This window comes from Lepisosteus platostomus, chromosome 1 (assembly GCF_059453375.1).
Source record: "Lepisosteus platostomus isolate fLepPlt1 chromosome 1, fLepPlt1.hap1, whole genome shotgun sequence".
Taxonomy (NCBI): Eukaryota; Metazoa; Chordata; class Actinopteri; order Semionotiformes; family Lepisosteidae; genus Lepisosteus; species Lepisosteus platostomus.
This window is the reverse complement of record NC_142611.1, coordinates 58,066,598-58,086,377: the sequence shown is the minus strand read 5'-3', so window position 1 is coordinate 58,086,377 and position 19,780 is coordinate 58,066,598. Positions and strand designations below refer to the sequence as shown.

The following is a 19,780-nucleotide window of genomic DNA, read 5'->3' as shown; positions in this document are numbered from 1 at the left end:
TCCATCCCTGCAGATGTTGCAGAATTAATTCAGCCTTTTTTTGTGTAAATCTTGTATGAATCATTGATAATGCAGTTGATATAACAAAAACATAAAGTAAATCCAAAACCAAGAACCAACAGCACATTGTTTTAAGGGACTATTAATCTGTTCTTTAGCTTTTTGCTGCCTACAATACATGGGGTGATTTGTTTTAAATTTTGTGAATGACAATTCAATTTTATTTCATTTTTTAAAATACGCCCAACAATAGATTTCTGACCTTGAAAATACATGATACAGTTCCGTTATGCTTTATATCCTAGCCAGTATACACTCCGTTAATCTTTTTTTATCTGATCTTTCTAGTAATATGCTTATTCCAGTTTTATTTGAATCATCAGTTAATCAACATGTTCAGTATGAATAAATTTACAACCATTTTCCAGATATATAAATACATAAGGATTTTGCAAAATATAATGTTGTATTTTCTCTTTAATGTCCAAAAAGTTTCATTAATAAGCAAAACGTAAGTACACATACATGCAGATTAAGAAAAATAATCTTCTTTCATATATTTTTGCAGTATTTGATAAAACAGTTTTAATTTTCATTTACCACTATCCCATCATTATTTTTCTGTGATTAAGTCAATACATTTGAGGCTTCAGATTTTAATCAACTAACAAAAGAGGTGTTGTAATATATTTGGCATCTTATCAGTAGTGGGGGATTTGACCTCATTTGAAAATGAAACCTGACTCTTCTGTACAGTAAGTAAATCCAGGTTGCTGCAGTACTCATTCAGAATGTGTTTGAATGTGGATAAGCAAAGACTCCTGAATTGTCAGGTGGTGTATGAGAATGGGTGGCCTTTTGTCTTTTCAGGTTTGGTCTGCATGAAGTCGAGCAGCTCGGTGGTGGAGCTGGTTATGCTGCTGTGTTCTCAGGCAAGTTATCTGCTTACTGCCCTTAAATAATACTAAAGAAGATTCACACTCATTGTGTTTACGGCTTAATATAGTCAGTCATTTCTTACTCACAGGCAATGACTTACTGCTCTCATATTATATGCAATAGAGACTATTACCTTGATTATCTTTCCAGCCACTTTCCAGCCAGTCCTTGGTTGTCAATACAACTTCACTTATTAGTTTTAAAAAATGTACAATAAGGCATTTTTAATGAGTAGAGTATTGGTACAGAGGTCAAGGGTTCCGACCCATTTAAAAACCTTTGACCTTCATTTTGTGGCCCTTATGGTTTACTTGGCTGATGAATAAGGATAATGCAAAATTAATGCTTCTTTGCATCGACTTGTTCATTTTTTTGTGGCGATGTTGCCAGATTTATTTAGGTAATGCTGATGGACAGTTCATGAATACAAATGAAAGAATCATAGCAGGTGTGAAAAATCAATACTACATGTTGTCAATAAACCGCAATAAGAGCTGTGGCTTCAGGAGATCGCACCTAATGGGTGTTACATTGCGGTGTTGGAGAGCATTAGGCTTGCAGCATCCATGCATTCAAACACTCAGGGCAAATAAAAGGCTTTTTTGGGGTACTTTTCCTGTTTCCATAAACAACATGTGAAGCACCAAAAATAAAAATTAAAACCATACTACAATAAAAAAGAAACTAAATTGATTAATTACACTTCACTTCTTTTTGCCAGTGTATTTTATCAGTTTTATTTTTAATGAAAAGCATGCTTTCCCCTCTTTTTTCTCTCCCATTTATCTCGCATTATTCACTACACTTATTCTCCAAAGGTAATATAGAGAGATTACACATCAGTTTCGGTGTCATTTGCTGCATATATTTGGGGAGCTGGGGCACAGGAAAGAACTGAACCTTAGCATCCAGAAGGGAGAATAAATGACATGGTCTAATGCACCTATTTGTCATATCTGTCAGGGTGTTGTTTAATGCTAATCTAATCAAACAGAGAATCTGGCGATTTGCTGCTCAGGCCCAGGCAGAAACTACTCCAAATCACATGCTGAAGTTCCTGAGGAAAAAGAAAATAAGAGAGGGATTGCAAATATGGCATTGATTGCTTTAATAAATCATCAAACTAAATTCTCTTACAGCCAATGCAAATTTAATTTTATTGTGGGGGAAGTGCTCCGCCTTAAATTAAAAATGGATAGGGTCTAAATGAGCCCATATTTATCTAGGGATAAATTATACGCACACTGTTGTACTATGATAATTACATTTTATGATTTGCTTGTGCGTTCTTTGAGTGGGTCAGAAGGCAAAGGCACAGCAGTGATTTATGTCATTATTAAGTGAAGTTACTTTTGGTACATAAAGGCGGAAGAGATATGGAATAAGATGTCAACAGAATAAGGTGGAGATCTGGGGTGGAGATGGGGATGAGTTTGATTGATTTTTTTTAAGTACGATAGGGTGGGATGCCATGCTCTCTTTCTAAAATTTTAATTAATTTCCTTGTTGAGATGGAGTGGGCTTGGTGTCAGAGATCAAAGGATCAGGGCAAAAAACAGTTTTTAATCATTGTGAATATGAAAGATGTATGCATGACCACTTCAGGCTGTTATTGAGAATTGGATTCTAAACAGGAATTTGATAGTCTTGCCTTGTGAAAGAACATGTAGTCTTTTGCAATTAAAGATCAATTTTCATCATGAGCATTAACTGCAGCATGGTTTATTTCAGCCCACATGCTAGATATTGTATTGATTCTTATATATAAACTTCTAAACTGTGGAATATGAATCTCTTCTCAGTGGTACTGGGCTCAAGAGTAAAGGCAGTTAACATCAGAGTTCTGGTTTATCATGTAGTGTTCCATCAAGTTGAATAATAAAAGAGACCGGTTTCTGTACTGATAAAGGTAAACTGGAATATTGAAAACCTTTAGTCAAATAGTGGATGTCATTCAAATGTAGCCCTCATAAGAGTTCTCTTATGGCTGGAGATCAAATACTGAGAGAACCTTTGTAAAGTCAGGTAATGGTACCAGAACAGGCAGATTAATAACCAGTGGAGAACAAGCAAAGGGCATTCAAAAAGATTCAGACAAAATTCATGACTGGGCAAACATAACATTTAATTTTTACAAATTGCAGAGTCTTAGTTGCAAGTAACAAAAGCATAAACTATAAATGAAAAAAAGAAACACATATGAATCTACCATTGACTCCACATGCGCCGTATGAAAAACACTAAGGTGTTTAATTTGACACATCATGTTCTTTCTCCAGACATTTTGACGTAGCAATAAAAATGCGAACAGGAATGTAGGATGTAGTTGAAAGAATGGCATGTAAATAAGGGGGTTTCATGTTAAATTTGTACAACACATTACAATATGTAGTGGTTGTTACAAAGACATTTCTGCTATGCAATTAGACCAGAAATCAGTGACCAGATATATTCCAGGCCCATATAAGAATTTGTAAAAAAAAAACTGAATTTATAACTTTCTACTGTAGTTGTCCATTATTATGAAATGTAAGACTTCTGGTATAGTGACAATCTGGCCAGGCTGAAAGTGCAAGTGTATCTTGCCGTCACATGCTGTTTGATAAGTGGTTCAGGAGGCAATCTTGAATAGGAGTCAACAGCTGGAGATCTCCAACGCATACTGGCATCTTCAGGATATGAAGTGTAGAAAACTTACATTTGGCTTTGCCTGCTTGAATGTGGCAAGCATGGCTCATTTGTTATAGGAGACTCAGCAACAGAGATGACTCCAGTTTGCCATACTACACCCGCAAGACAAGTCTTGTGATCCAATGAAATGAAAATTGACGCTCATCAGAGTTGTTTGGTGGGGAAAAAAGGTGAAGGTAGTGTTCGTTGTGATATATGATGCGGGGGTCTGCCATGTCTTGCCTTTGTTTTGCATGTGTGCATCCTGAAATCCTTATTAAAGACACTGAACATCTGCAGACACACTGGCACTCGAGGGGCAGGATTGGTCTATAATGTGCTCTAGAATTCAGGAAAAACATTCTAATAAAGGTTATGTGTTACCTGAATGCATATGCATCACTCTGGCTAAGGGAAATCTCAAATATTCACAAGCACTGCAATTTGTAATTTTACGGTGCCATCTTATCTAACTCAGTATAAATGGTCAATAATCTCACACTTGTTTACATTTGTACACGTGTATAAGTCTGCAAAAAATCCTATTGAATTAACTGGCCATCTAGTTCTGGCAACTTCTAAGAATGGTAAATTTGTGATATCTTCACTTGGATGCGACTGAAGCTCAGCACAGGTCAACAATCAAAGTAACAGCTCAGGTTCCTCTGATGTCTTTCCCATTGAACATGACTGTGGCATTTATGCTGACAATGGTATTATAAGCCTTTCTCTCAGCCTAAGGTGTAGTGCTTCATATTTTTAGTCACGTGACTGATATGGTTTTTTTTAATCACCGAAGAAATACAGATTCACAAATGTTCTGCTTTATAAACCCCATCAGATCTGCAAGACTTCTGTACCGCAAGTCAAAATGCAAAACCAGTTCGTTGATGATCAAGTGAAAGAGTTGTCAACACTTTATGAGCATATTATATAGTTTAATTCTTTATGGAATACTGCATGAGCCAGTCATTGATTGTTTTTATTAGTTTGGTGATCAGGAGAAGACGTTCTCTGCTTTCTAGCAACAGTCTCTTCCAATATGCAAAATGTATGATATCCTGATTTTAAGTTTGAACTATTACTGCCTTGTAATAATAATGATATTTTTTCACTTATCGGTACCCTTAAAATATTTAACTTTTTGTATTAGTATTTTTGAGATAGTGTTAAAAAATCAACAAGCATTCATTTTACTGTAATATTTGAAGAAATAAAGCTGAAGCTCATCTCTGTCACAAAGCTAAATGTTTAGACAGGCATCTTTTGCAGGTAGATCTAAATGACGGTGCCTTCAAAGTGCACTTGTCTATTAGACATGAATATCATTTTTGAAAGACATCAACTTAGCATTGGCTACTTACCAAGGCCACTTTATAAAAGCTGCTTTTTTGGCTTGCCTTAATTCAGTCTGACATTTTTTCCAATAACACCACCTCAAGTCTGGGTTTAAAGCTAAATTTATAGCCTTGCATTCTGAAGTACATCATTTAAAAAAAAGGTTTCAACCCAAAACATCTAATAAATAAATAATGCGTGTGGCTACTCAGTAGTAGAATTTCCAGACTAGAAATCATTTCATCGGATACTCACCAGTCCACTATCTGAAAGTGCTGTCAGATAAATCTTATAGTAGCTGCATTTGTGTCCTGTAAATCACATGTTATTGTCTGAGCCTTCTGCCAGGTCATCTATTCTTTTCCCATTTATCAGAAATGCTTCCAGTGTATAGGACAAAAAAGCTTGAAAGTAGTATCATCCAAGCTGCCTTAATTAAAAATAGATCTGATTTAACAGGGCCATTTAAGAAAGACAGAGTCAATAGTGCCTTGTGTTAAATATTTAGGCAGAATCTAATGCTTCTTTTTCCTGTTTTAATTTAAGGTAAACTTCAGAATTTCATCATCACCATACATTAGAAGGGCGGAACATTTTTAATCAGTTGATTTAATGAAGGAAATAGTATCCCTAAAACAGAACGAGGCAATCTATCGATGCTTAAATTTAAATTAAGGGCTCATATTTGGGAAATTTATGTCATGTGGACCAAAATTGGCTGGATGAAAGGTTTTCTTTTATTTGAAATTATGCTTTCCTTTCTTAGGTAATTTAGTTTTCTGTTTATATTTCTAACATGTAGCTTATATATATTGCATTTGTGATTGTTTCAGTATATTTATTACAAATTGGCAGCTCCTCTAGACATGTCAAGCTTAGACACCATTTGCAATAAATGGGGGATGTACAATGCCATCCATAAGTATTTGGACAATGACACAATTCTTTCTTGTTTTGACTCTTCTCCAGCACATTTGATTTGAAAACAATGACTATGAGGTTAAAATGCAGAATGTCAGCTTTAATTCAGGGGTATTTACATCTATATTGGGTTAACCATATAGGAATCACAGCCCTTTTTATACATAGTCCCCCCATTTCATGGGACTAAAAGTCATTGGACTCATTAACATAATCTTAAATAAAATTTGGCAGGTTTGCAAATCCTTTGCAGTTCATGACTGCCTGATGTCTGTGATAGACATCACCAGACATTGGGTATCGTTCCTGGTGATGCCCTACCAGGCCTGTAATTCTGCTATTTTCAGTTCCTGCTTGTTTCGGGGGCTTTTTGCTTTCAGTCTTCAGTAAGTGAAATGCATGCTCAATGGGATTCAGGGCGGGTGATTGTCTTGGCCAGTCAAAAACATTCCACTTTTTGGCCCTGCAAAAATCCAAAGTTGGTTTAGCAGTATGTTAGGGGTCATTGTCTTGCTGCAAGGTGAAGCGCCATCCAATGAGTTTTAAAGCAGTTGGTTGGATCTGAGCAGATAAGATACTTCTGTACACTTCAGAATTCATCCTGCTGCTGGTGACTGCAGTCACATCATCAGTAAAGACAAGTGAGCTACTTCCACTGGCAAACATAACTGTACATGCCCAAGCCATGACACTACCTCCACCATGTTTCACAGGTGAGGTGGTATGCTTTGGATCATGAGCAGTTTCATACTTTCCTCTTTCCATCACTCTGGTACAGGTTCATCTTCGTCTCATCTGTCCATAAGGCTTTATCCCTGAACTCTTTTTTTATGTACTTTTTAGCAAAAGCCTTTCTGTGGCCTTTCTTACCAGTGTTTTGCAACTTGTGGGGCACCCTCTGAGATTATACTGATGTGTTCTTCTCTTAATGGTAGTCTTTGACACATCTACTGTATACCTACATCCTGGAGAGTGTTCCTGATCTGTTCAACAGATCAACTTGGTTCTTGCTGTTCAACAGTCGAAAAGAGTTTTTTCTTCATGATTGAAATTGTTCTTCGGTCCACTACCATAGTCTTCTGTGGTCTTCCAGGTCTTTTGCTATTGCTAAGCTCACCAGTGCATTCTTGCTTTTTAACGATGTACAAAACAGTTGATTTTGACACACCTAATGTTTTGGCTATGTCTCTGATTGATTTATTCTGATTTTTCAGCCTCATGATGGCCCGCTTTAATGGCATTAACACTTAGTCCTCATGTTGAGAGACAAGAGCAGCAGACTCCAGGTGCAAATGCCACATCTAGAATCAACTCTAGATCTTCTGTTAGCTCTTTTGTGCATGAACTAATGATTCAATAACACAGAGCTGGCCAAGAAACAACCGAGCAGCCAATTGTCCAATTACTTTTGATCCCCTAAAATGGGAGGACTATGTATAAAAAAGGCTGTGATTCCTGTATGGTTCATCCAATATAGACATAAATACCCTCAAATTAAAGCTGACATTCTGCACTGTCACCTCATAGTCGTTGTTTCATTTCAAATACAGAGCCAAAACAAGAAATATTGTGTCACTGTCCAAATACTTACGGACTGCACTGTAAATAAATCTAAAATTAAAAATGAGCTCCTGAATTTACCTAGGAAGCAAATTTCCAAAACTGCTTCTGTCTATAGCTGAAGAAAACATCGTCATGTGCTATCTTTGTTCTAAGCACAGCATGGTTTCAGAGTAAAGCAACAGGTGTAAATTTAAGAGACAGTCATCAGTAAGTGTCTGTACCACCAATGTCTCTTGATTACAAATAGATCCTAGTAGTGTCCAAAGGAGAAAAAATCATTATAAGGAGAGATGGAACCATTATTATACAAAAAACTCCTTCCCATACCAATTAAATGCAAAATAGAGCAAAATTACTTTAGTCTAGTGGATACTTCAAAAATTAAATGTTTTTTTCAAGAAAAACAATTAAGACTGCAAGCCTTCTTTCTAAATTTAAGTTTAGTCTCGGAGCCTAGACTTTCAAGGAGAAAGACTGAACAGCTGGAAGACTAGCTTGTAGTGCTTATTGCACTATGGATGCTGCTTTTGTGAACTGAGGTTGAGAAAGAGAATCTTGATGGTGGACATTCATTCCTATATTTGGCCATGCTTTTACAATCCTCTTCCTATTTGTATAGCCGTCAACCATGATCTAAACTGATTAATACCAAGGCCACTTCACACAGTTTTGCACACAAATGTCGTGATGGTGAATACATAAATTCACATGTATGTGGTTGATATAGTTCACCTGTTGTGGTGAACCACAGGGAAATGTTATAGGCCTGCTCTCTTCCTGATCTCTGTGTTAGCTTTGCAAAGGTTCTGGTATAGATACCAAATTAGCTAAATATGCAAATGTTTTGGAAAAATGGGAGAAAAGGCAATCGGAAACATTAACAAAAAAAAAATCATGGTTTTCTGCAGAATCTTAGCAAAATAAATTTAAAGTGCTTACGTTAAGTGCTTTACAGGAAGTGGGAACATACAGTACACTATACATATTGCATGTGTTATGAACTTCAAAAAGCAATGCATTACAGGAATAAAGCCAAAAGTGAAACTTAAATCCATGGAAGTTATGCTCAAGTTTTACTATGCATTGGTAAGGCCTCACTGGTAAAAACAGTGTTCCTGCTCTGCTTGCCAAACCACAAAAAGCATATTATTACATCCTAGGAGTTCAAAGAAGAATAACCAGATCTGTTCCTGGTCTCGGGGGATTTTCATACACAGGTTAAATTAGCTAAATCTCTTCAGTCTAGAACACAGCAGATTGAGGGGAGATTTCATCTATCAGTATAAAACATCCTAAAGGAGTATGGATAGGGTCTACAGTAGACTACAGTAGGTCACTCTCAGAAGTGGAAGAAGAACAGTCACAACTGGAAAATAACCAAGAGTTAATTTAAGATGGAAAATAGGAAATGCTTCTCTACACAAAGGGTCTCTGTTATAGGCCTCCCAGCCCAGTGGTTAAGGCACGGACATTAAGTTATTTTAAGAAATGACTGGACACAATTTTAGATTCACTTAGGTACTTAACTTCCACAAGAGCAAGATGGACTGAATCCTTTTCTTAGAATTGTACTATAACCAACTCATACTCAGTGGGACAAGTCTTCTTTTGGATCCATACCTTTTCAGCTTGTGTTCATTTTGCATTAAATCTCAGAGTTCAGTTTTAGTGCAAGGCATCACTTCTAACCTCTGTACTGTTTCATTAAGTTTTCAAGCATGCAGTTGCTTTTCGAAGAGAAATATGCTAGAGAATTCTTGTGCATGAATAATGCATATTGAGAAACATTTCACATAGCTTTGAGAAGTGAATGCCTCTAGCATTGAAGTGTTTGAAGAGATTCAGCGTGCGGTTCAGCATATCACTGAATCTGCACTTGGGGTTTGGTTGAAGCTAGAGTTAACCTGTTTAACAGATGGTTACGTTTTCTACTGAAGGGATAGAGAAGACTGACTTCCCAAAGTACTTGGCTTTTCTTGCCCCTTGACCTCTAGGCCAAAAATAGAGAGTAGTAAGGGCACAGAGTTTAACCTACCATTAACAGCAAGCATTCAGTTACTGCACCTTTAGAGTCAGTACTTCAGAGTTAGAAATACTAAGGTCTGACAGTGAGAAATCCTTTGTGATGTTTATGTCTAACAGATGAACACCACTTGCTTTTTGTTTCTTTTTTTCACTTTTTTAGTTTGATGCGCCTACTTTTTGTTACTCACAGGTCAGTAGTGTCGGTGTCCTGTTGCTGTTCCTGTAGCCTTTGGATCAGTCTGAACTATGTTCCAACAAATTGCAGATCTGCTTTTTACAATATTTGAACAGAAATTGACGTAAAATTTGTAATTACACTCATAAAACCTCTTCCAAAATCTTTGTGCTTAGTTTAAGAGGGTTTTGGACTATGTTCAAAGCAAGCAAGACCATTGGAGATGAACTAATGGACCTTCCATTCTTGTTTTCTATATTAACTGTGCTTTTCGGTGTATTATTGCTTCATTTATTTAGGTACATTAGTCTGAATAATGCAAAGTACGTGTTTATTTTTGTTGGAAGTATAAAATAGTTATTTAGTAATCAGTTTTCCTGTTATTAAACCTTTAAGGATGAAAAAAATAAAAACTAACGCAACAGGCTCAAGGGAGTCCCGTTATAGACAAAGCTAACTCTCTGTTCATGAAACTATCTGTCAATAAAATATGTAATTTTGGAACAGCATTTCTTTTATATTGTTTCAAATTTCCTGGTGAGAGAGCAGTGTGCAGAAACCAGACATCTTCTGGCGAAAAGAAGGAGCTAAGTAACTTTATGGAGTGAGGAATGTACTGTAACTCAGGTCGAATAGTTTCTCGTCTTCTACACAGCCAGAGTGACACCCTGCAGTTTAGAAAAACACACATACAAGGTTCAAGATCAGTGCAATGTAAGTGGATTTTCTCTTTTATTTCAAAGGAATGGGGCACATACAGAGCTACACTGTGTCTCGATTGTCTAGTCTGAAGGATAACATCATGCTGATTTCACAGTAAATTCTTTGAGCAATATTCTCCAGTGTGAGAAATCAAAAACAAAGTAATATCAACTGGTACTTAATTCTCCAAGCTCCCTGCTGATCAGAGTTATGCGGTGAAATGGAGCTCTTCCTGACAGGAAGTAGGCCTAGGAGGGCAGAGAACTCCTAAAATAAAGTATGTTTAAATTTGGCACCCAACTGTTTTACAGTTTGGCTGCATGACTTTGGATGGAGAATAAGAATGGTCAGAATTTCTGTTATTTATACAAAGACAAAGCTATGATTCCACTAAAAAAACGTCTGGTGGGCAAAACATGACATTTTCTGATTTTTTTTGAGAGCTAAGACAGGCTCATGTTAAACTCTAAAACACTGTCAACAAATATAATATTTAATATACTAAATTAAAATTGTTTCTTGCCATCACACTTTTGTGCATTGCTTGTGAGCCGCGTATATCATTTATAATGCAATTTATATATACTCATGTTTCTTTCAGAAGTAGTAACAAAAAATCGAAGTGCTAAGAGGTTTACTTCAACAACAGATTGATGTTTCTATAACAATTTCAAGTATCCAGAGAAATTCATAGTTCAGCCACAGTGCACATTTTGGGAATCTGAGATTTACAATGAATAATTATTTGAGGAGATGGAGGAATTCTTAATAGGCATATAGTTTTTTTTAAGTTTTAAGTGCCTTGGGCGATTGGACATCTCATTTGTGTTTTATATTTTTATCTTAATTCTACAAGGATGTAGGAAAATAAATATTTGTTCTCTTTATTACATTTATGTATATAGGAATTACTTTTTTGACGCACTAGGGGAACATTTCTTCAAAATGCTTATTTTCTTTTGACAAGATAACATCTCGACCAGTGCAAGTTGTGACTTAGTTAAGTGCTGTGCGAATCATATCAACAATTACTACATACCTAACAGGGCTGTCGGATGTCATTGTGATATGAAGAGAGAATAAAGACTGGCAACTTCAGTCATTTGAAAAACAAAATACTTTTGAATCTTATCTTCTGCTAAATATCTGCACTATGGAGAAGATGTAAACATTAAAATATATAACAGTATTTAAAAATTGCAGAAATGGCAAATTTCTTTTTCAGGTTCTATATGTAATGGTTTGGAAATGTAAGGTTAAATACTGTATATCGACCAGCTTCCTGAATAGAATGTCTGGTTAAGCTGAGAATTGTTTTGTTGAATAGTCTATATATACTTAATGCAAACTTGTGAATGTGCACTGTAGACACGGGGGCTCGCGGAGGAATAAAAAGGAACTTAGAAAATTAGTCAAAATGAGTAGTTTCGAAATATAAAAATATATGAATGTTTCATGTGTATCATATGGCAGAAATGCTATCAGTTTGAAGGTCAGGTTAGTCAGTTCTGTTAGTTCACTTATTTCAGTTGAGACCCTGAAAGGATTTGGTGAAATTCAAGCATGTGCTTTGTGAAGGTTATTTTTTGTTGTTCAATTTGTTGATTTTAATGTTTGATCTCCATTTCAAGAGACAAAGCTCTCCAAAGCTTTCTTTTCTGAGGAAAGAGGCAAAACTCAATTTTGATAGTAGGGCTATAGTTCTGCGATTATACATTTTAATTGTTAACATACTTCTAATATTTCAATTGTCTGTTTTTCATGATCGACAAAACAAAGGTTTCTGAGAAATTTTTCATGGTGCATTATATATTGTTCAGAAACTGGATATTAGTTTTAAAATACTAGGGAATCCAGATGAATGTAAACAAAAAGAAAATTACTTGGATCTTAGTATAGACAAGACAGTGTAAAGAGGAATATGATTCAAGCATGTAGGGTTTTATGCTATAGCTTAGTTATAAGAATGCTTTGTATATCATAAACTATTCAGGAGTTCTTAAAAGGTCAATGGTTTTTACTGAAATTTGACATTCTGGAAGTTCAGTGTGCCATATAGACTTGAACTTCTGCGGTTCTGGTTTGTTGTGTGATCCTCTCTGACTCTGAGACATAGGAACCCAAAAGGATTAGGGCAGTTCCTGATTTAAAATGAAACAAAATAATAAAAAAAACAAACACTTATTTTCACATTTTCTGTTAGTTGAAACATTACTATCCACAAAAGGTCTAAGTTAAAGCAGCTGCATATTAAAGAGGTAAATAGGATATTAAGTTTAAATAGGATGTTAAGTTTGCCCTTAATAAACTGCATAATACAGTACGTGTTTTCTTTCTGCATTTAGATTTTGTATGTATTACAAAATGTTACAGTAATAATTAATTTAATTATTGTATTAATATAATCCCAAAAATGGTAATTACTGTATTTTTGTTTACCCTTTTCCTTCCATTGATTATCTGATGAATTTCCAGTTTTCCAGTTTCATTTGACTTTCAAATTTAAATTTGCTGCAGGACTTGCTAGTGGAAGGGAATTCTAATCTTTTATTTTCTTGTGTTATGTTTTGTAAAGGAAACCATCAATTTGAAAGCTGCCAGAAACTAAACTGTTTCCCATCCATCAAAAATAGTACATTATATTTTGCAAATATACTATAGAGATACGCCAAGGCTAAATAAAACACAACTGTTCCAATTTACATACTTAGCAGTGTTTGATTTAAGTGAACCTGCATTTTCTAATATTAAGGTCTCCCCTGTCTGAAACTTTATTTCTCCTTGTGCATCAAACCAGATCAAAGTGGTTGTAATCAGTATCCATATAATGTTCACTAAAGGTGCTGCAGACCTAATCAACATGAGACTAAACAAGAGTCCAGTCAGCTCCTGGCTGAGAAGGGGCATCCGGTTCTGTAAAACTACTGTCCTTTACTGATTGAAGGATGAAGGAAAGCCTCTAAATGTACCTTTTTTTGTTTGATGAAATTGTGAAAAATCGTGAAAGGTACTGCAACTTTATACTTCTGTATTTTGTGAATTGCAAAGTGTCAGGATATTTATTCTGAAAGTAAATATAGGCTTCATGCAGAAAATAGCATAACGCAGTGTGACATAATTAGTATTTGAATACTACTCTATCCATCTCCACTTCAGCAAGATGAAAGAAAAGGCAGGTCATGTATTGGTTTGCCAACATTGATTCAATTTGTTCCAGCAAATGAGATGGCTGTTTTTACCCCCCCCCCCCCCCAAAAAAAAAAACTTAGAATTGCTCCTGCTTGGTTTAGTTTGATTGTTAATTTTAAAGTTAACATGAAAATAATTCAGCTTCATGGTGGGAAACAGGCTTTCCCCTGGAGCTATCGGCTCTGAACAGATCCTCACTTCTTCTTGCCAAGCTGTGGACGTTCCCTGTGGGTTTCCTGTCAAGCCTTTTAGGGCACCACTGTCATTTGTCTTGGTGCTGGAGTTGCCAAACACACTGACCACGAACTAATAGGATGCATTTACGCAGCACCCATGCATATAGCTTGTAAGAAGGTTTTAATGACAGTCATCTGTTGTGGTCTCCTAGCCTTGTTGGACAGGGAATCTTTTTATCACCCCAGTCAAACTCAAGCACCTCTGTTTGATTAAGAAAAGACTTCCCAGATCTTGAGTGCCGCTGCAAAATGGGGTTACAGTGGTTCGCTTGACAAAATGATGATTTGTGGTAGGAAGACTTATTAAGCAAGAATCTGGACCTATTGGCAGTGTTTTTTTTTTTGCTTAAGGGAGCCCACAAGGATGTTAGCAGAGCGCTTGATCAGCTTTTTATTTTAATGTAGTGGTAATTCTTTGATAAAGATAGAGTTTCAAATGAAAAGCCATTTTGCTGTAGATCGCTGTCTTTTTCTTTATTATCCTTTAGGATCCTACCCTCTTTGCAGAGTTCACTTATCTAGGTGACCTTGCTCTGAAGTGTGTGTGTGTGTAAAAAAAAAGCAGAAAACATGTCCTTTGTCTATCCAGGTTCATATGTATGGTTAATTTTTATAATAGGCCCTGGATAACCTTGGAAATGAGAAAATAGCAGACATGAAAAGTCTAAGCATTCCTAATTAAAATGTCTTGAATTAAAAGTGCAGAACAATAAGCAGTGAAGTTCCTTTGATAGGATGTTGTCTGGGACATTTTTGTAGTTGCTAATATCGTGATTAATTCTATTTTCACCTTCCACAGGCAGGTGCTTTGTAATTTTCTTCTTGATATCCTTTTCTGGGGAGTATAATTGGTGTTTTATGGCACAGTTTCGATCTAGCTCACTCTCTGCTCAGTTAGATCAAAGGGGAGGGTGAAAGATCACCAGGGCTGTGAGATTGGGTCTGAAGAGGCTGAGATGAGGATCCTTTGCGATATCAGACACAAGGTGAAAGGTCAGAACTAACGGTTTGTTTTTTCACCTAAGGGGGAGGATATTTAAAGGCCTTGTGTATTGTAAATTCTGTCAGGTATCATTAAGCCTGCAAATATAACAGAATCTAACCAGCTTTTTAAGAATTATTTTGCAACTTTGCTGGAGGTTCTAAGTGCCCTGGTCCCTATTTTCTCTTTTATTAAACAATTCATACATATTTCATTTTTTCAACAAATTTGTTGAGCAATTTCCAATATGAGTACCGTTTCTCTTATTAAAAGGTTTTGACAAATAACCCCAATGACAGCTCATTCTGCTCTAATTGGAATCAGTAATATTGAGTGCAAAAATATGAAAACTTCAGCTTGTTTTTTTTTAAGTTTAACGATTCTAAACTGTTTCAATACTCTTTTTTAAATGGTTGAAAATCTGTGGCTTGTGTGATACTAAATAAAAAAGAAACCATCATTATAACTTGAGTTTTTTTTTATTTTGACTGCAGTTTTAATGCTTAACTAATGTCCCATTTACCTTAGAACTTTCTTGCCTGGCCTGTTCCAATTATTCCGATATGGAAGATACCTGCAATTTGACAGTTTGCTAATATTGGAGGGTGGAATGTTTTTTGATGATGTTTAGATACAAAAGATCAAAGCTTATCATAATTGCTTTGTCAAATAAAGTACTTTTTTCTAAAAGACGGGCTTCATTGTCACGAGAAGATTAACTTTCTATTTTTTTTTAGTTAAGAACAAACTATGTTTATGACCCTTGCTTCCTCCAAGTGTTTACGCAGACAAGACTGGGCAAATAGTTGAGGTGACATATCTACATGCTCATCAGAAGGGCCTCATAATTAAAGCCCATCAATCAAAAGTTAATTTCTTTGAAAAAAAACTTATGTTTGAAACTGGCATCTGTTCTTATGCCTACAGATTCAGATACAAAATGGGGTTAATTGCAGTAAAGCCAATCTGAATACATCTGAGGTGAAGTTGGTTTTATGGTGTGTGGATATAATTTCAATCTTCATATACGAAAACCCTAGTCATAACAATGCCATTTACAATTTGGTTCAGTAAATCAAAATATTTCAACAAACGTAAAATTGGGCCCTTTAGATAATTGTTTACAAGTCTTTCTCACATAATCTCTTTGTAAAAGCCTGAACTCAGTGTATGTTTTAGTTATAATGTTTAATGTTTTTGTTATATTTAATATCATTATAATGACTCTTGAAATATGTATATGCATATGTATATACCAATCTCATAAAAGAGATTGACGTGAAAAAGATTTTAATATCACTTCATTTTTTAAATCTACTGTTTTTCCATACTTGCAAAGAGCCAGCAGCTGATTGCTCAGCCTGTCAGCTGCAGGTGTATCCCAGGGTTTCCTGCTCATCTTGCTTCAGGTTGAGTTCTGAAAGATGTCTTCAGTCTTCTAATTGAGAGGAAGTGTACACTCCATTACAAGGGCCAATAGTTTCATGGGAGTCATTGAAGTAAAATTCCAAGAAAAACCTATCCACTGTTTAATTTTTTCAAGTGGGAATTAAATACATGAGCCATTGGTTTTTAGGAGCCTATAGTTACCACTTCATTTTTGGAAGCCTTCCAGGCAGCACAGTAATTTCAACCACATAGTTTGTATATATGTAGGCATTGTGTATTTCTGTGTGTATACGTATACTGAATTATAGGATGGTGCTTAGTGAAAATAGCTTCCAAATGGTGGGGTAGCTTGATGTAGTTTCTGGTCTTGCTGGTCATTTGTTTTGTACAAGTGGAAGCAGTTTGACTGGGTATATATACATACAGAGTTGAGTGAACTCCAGCTACTACCCAGAACCACTCCTCTCCTCTTGCCATTGTAACGCTTCCCTTTCTCATACATCCTAAGGCGATCATTGTTTATCAAAGCTGCGCTCAATGTATATAAACACGTGCTTCCGATCAGCTGAAATAATGATAAGTGAAGAGTTAAACATATCAGCTCAATTTCCCGTTCAAGCACAATTTAGACTTCTGGAAATGCAGTGGAACTTTTCTGGCTACTTGAGATGTTAACAAAAGTTTAAAATTGTTTATTTTTGTTTTATACTTCATGCTTCCACCACCCCCCCAACGTATTAAATACCTGTGGGTTTGCAAAATAAGTCTTCTGCCTTGTATCTAGTAGCTGTTTATCACAAGAGAAAATCATATTCAGTTAACTATAAATTATTTTAGATTTGAAATTATTGGCTCTGTGGGTTTTTCTTTGCAGTGATGTCCTTCAGAGTTCTAAATTATGTGTTAAGGCTATTTTGTTGCATTGGTGTGCTCTTTGAGGTTTTTAATGTGTTTTCCTCCAGTGCCCCAGGGAAAAGGAGAGGTTAGAACTTCATACGCTCTGAGTATCACATTGTTTTATTATTCTTCTGATGGCTGGTGCATAAAGTGATGAAATATTGAACTGATCATGAAATATGATGACCATTAACCTCCTTTTTCACAACTATTAAAACTCACTTTAGGCTGCTCTCAGCTGTGGTTTATTAAATTGTTTAGACTAACACCCTTTTCAATAATTGTTAATGAACTGCAGAAATACTGAGTTGCATCATGATAAATGCATTTTTCACTTTTGTTTCTGGCAACTTCTATCTTTACCAGTTGAAAGTGAACACTTGTTATAAAGACCCTGTGAAATGTGCTTGAGTCCTGGATCTGATTTGCTCAGTAGCTCCATGCCTAATTGGTGATGATTGTAGCAGTTAGTTTGTGATTCAGTGCTTCACCAATGTGGAATCCAGTTCCAGTTATTGCTGATGAGCGATACGTCCTTGTTCTCCACTACCATCTTAACATCTGCAAACATGCATCTTACTTGTGACTTCATAATCAGTATTTTATCTGAAGATTTAATCTCCAGTGTGTTCATTACAAGTGTTTACTTAGTAATTTCCTTAATATAAACCATGGTATATGTATGCCGTATACAATAATAATATTTAACTTTCCAAATATTTTATAAATTGAAAAGTCCTCAACTGTAAAATATGTAAAGCACTAACAAAAACAGTTCTGTATTAAAAAAATATACTTAAAAAAAAAGTCTGAAGTCTGTTCTGCAAAGCAGTTTTAGTATTTTTAAGGGGCTCTAAAGGGTTGTAGCTGACACACAACAAGCAAGATTCCCAGCATATATTTCTAATCCTTTATGACATTCTCTTGGTCATATGTTTGTTTATTTAATTTGAATTCCAGTTTGTGAAATGTAGCATGTTTCTTTTTTACAAATCCAATTGTAACGACACTCAAAGTGCTGAGAACCCTGAATTTAATATTTTTATTTTTTCTTACAGGAATGGCAGAACTCCATCCAAAAGAATGCTGGACTAGCCTTTATTGAGCTCGTCAATGAGGGGAGGTAATTATAATTTGGGATTTCGACCTCCTGTAGTCACCTTTTCATCATTTTGTGCTCTCTGAATTTATAAGTTGCCCAAGGCCCCAAACGTTTTTACCCATATTGAATAAAAATCAATGAGTTTTGGAAAGAAGATCTGGGAGTCCAGTCTCAGAGTTCAAGGCTCCATCAATACCTGTCTGCTCCATGGGGACACTGACAGAATGACAGAGCAGGTGACAGGGCCATGATCCTTGACTCCCCATGACACTCGGGAAATCTTTAGACTTTCTTTCAATTCCCAAAATAGGACAACTCTTGATTGGTGCGGAGGAGTATATGTAAATATATGTGCATGTTTGTGTGACTAATTTGATTCTAAGGACGACTAACTGATAAAGAAATTACAGAGGTGATAAAATACCGCAGTCCTAATTCAATATCCAAAGGAAATTGCTTTTATGTTGGATTTGTGTGATTATATCTTTAAATCTCCAAATAACACTCAAATTTCTGAAATGACTACGTTGTATGTTTCACAGATATGTGTGGTCTTTTGTCGGGAAGTGTAGTTTTGTTTCTAAAATGACTGTGATTTGTGATGTTTACTGTAACGGGATCCCTGTCCCTGGTTAGAGAAAGAAAGTGAAATGCAGGAAAGCGGGGCGGCGGAGTGACGTTATTGATGGCCTGGTCTGGCAGGAGCGGCGGCCGGGGGGAGCTGGGGTTGAGCAGCTCCCCGCCCAGCTCCCCTGTGCCAGCAAGGAGAAACACCAGTGTTAGGTTACAGTGCAGAGACCTGGCCTGTTATTGTTTCACTTTGCACGGTCCTGACCTGCCTTGACCTCCGGTGGAAAGTGGCTGTTCTGGATTTGGCCCTTGATTAATGTTTCATTAGTACAGATAACACTGGGGTTTCGCACACATGTAGCGGAGTAGCCGAGGTCTTCCTGTGTCAGATACATATCATTAACAAATCAATTAGTGTTGCAGACTTGTAAGCGATTAGTACGAGGTCATCTGTTTTTTTCAATAATTTTAGTAGCTTTTAGTTATTTATCCAAAATAGTTACTGTTCAATACCTGAATTTCACACATTCTTAAATGTTTCAAACATAATTTGACAATTGTAGACATGTTTATTAAATTCCTCACTGCCAATTTGTTTTCTTGATTGGTTTAGCCTCTTTTTAGATGTCGGAGATTCCTTTTATTATCATGTATTGAACGCGTTAGATGAAATGTTAAATGTTAAAGTATTTTCTTTGAATGTGTTCCATATAGAAATCTACAAGTCTGTAGTGTTAGGTGCAACAAACACAGAAGAAGTACAAATACGAACTACAAACAGCCATATTGCAAGGAAGTGGGACATTTCAGTTAAAAAAAAGTAATTGATCATTGTACATACGTGTTATATATACTTTTCAAAAGGAAGAGCAATCAAGTGAAAGAAAAAAAGTTTCTAACATGAGGAAGAATTAATGGAAAGCTTAAATTCGTTAAATCATTGGTCATAAAGAAATATTGGGAAATCGTCAGTCTCTTTGTGCCTTTCACTTACAGGAGTTTGCAGTTCTTTTGTGGTCCGCATAATAGCCGTTACTTTTCTTACTGCCTTCTTCTGGTTTGTGTAAATCGGCCATGTTGCT

General features: G+C 35.9%; 1 protein-coding gene across 1 annotated transcript in view; it reads left to right on the top strand.

Annotated features, from left to right (window-relative positions):
- Positions 1-19,780, top strand: part of lrba (LPS-responsive vesicle trafficking, beach and anchor containing) — a 283,565-nt gene that overhangs the window by 95,083 nt on the left and 168,702 nt on the right. Inside the window, exons 33-34 of the mRNA XM_088633176.1 lie at positions 871-932; positions 18,085-18,149. Of these exons, the coding sequence (XP_088489302.1) occupies positions 871-932; positions 18,085-18,149 (127 nt within the window). The remainder of the gene's footprint in view (positions 1-870; positions 933-18,084; positions 18,150-19,780) is intronic.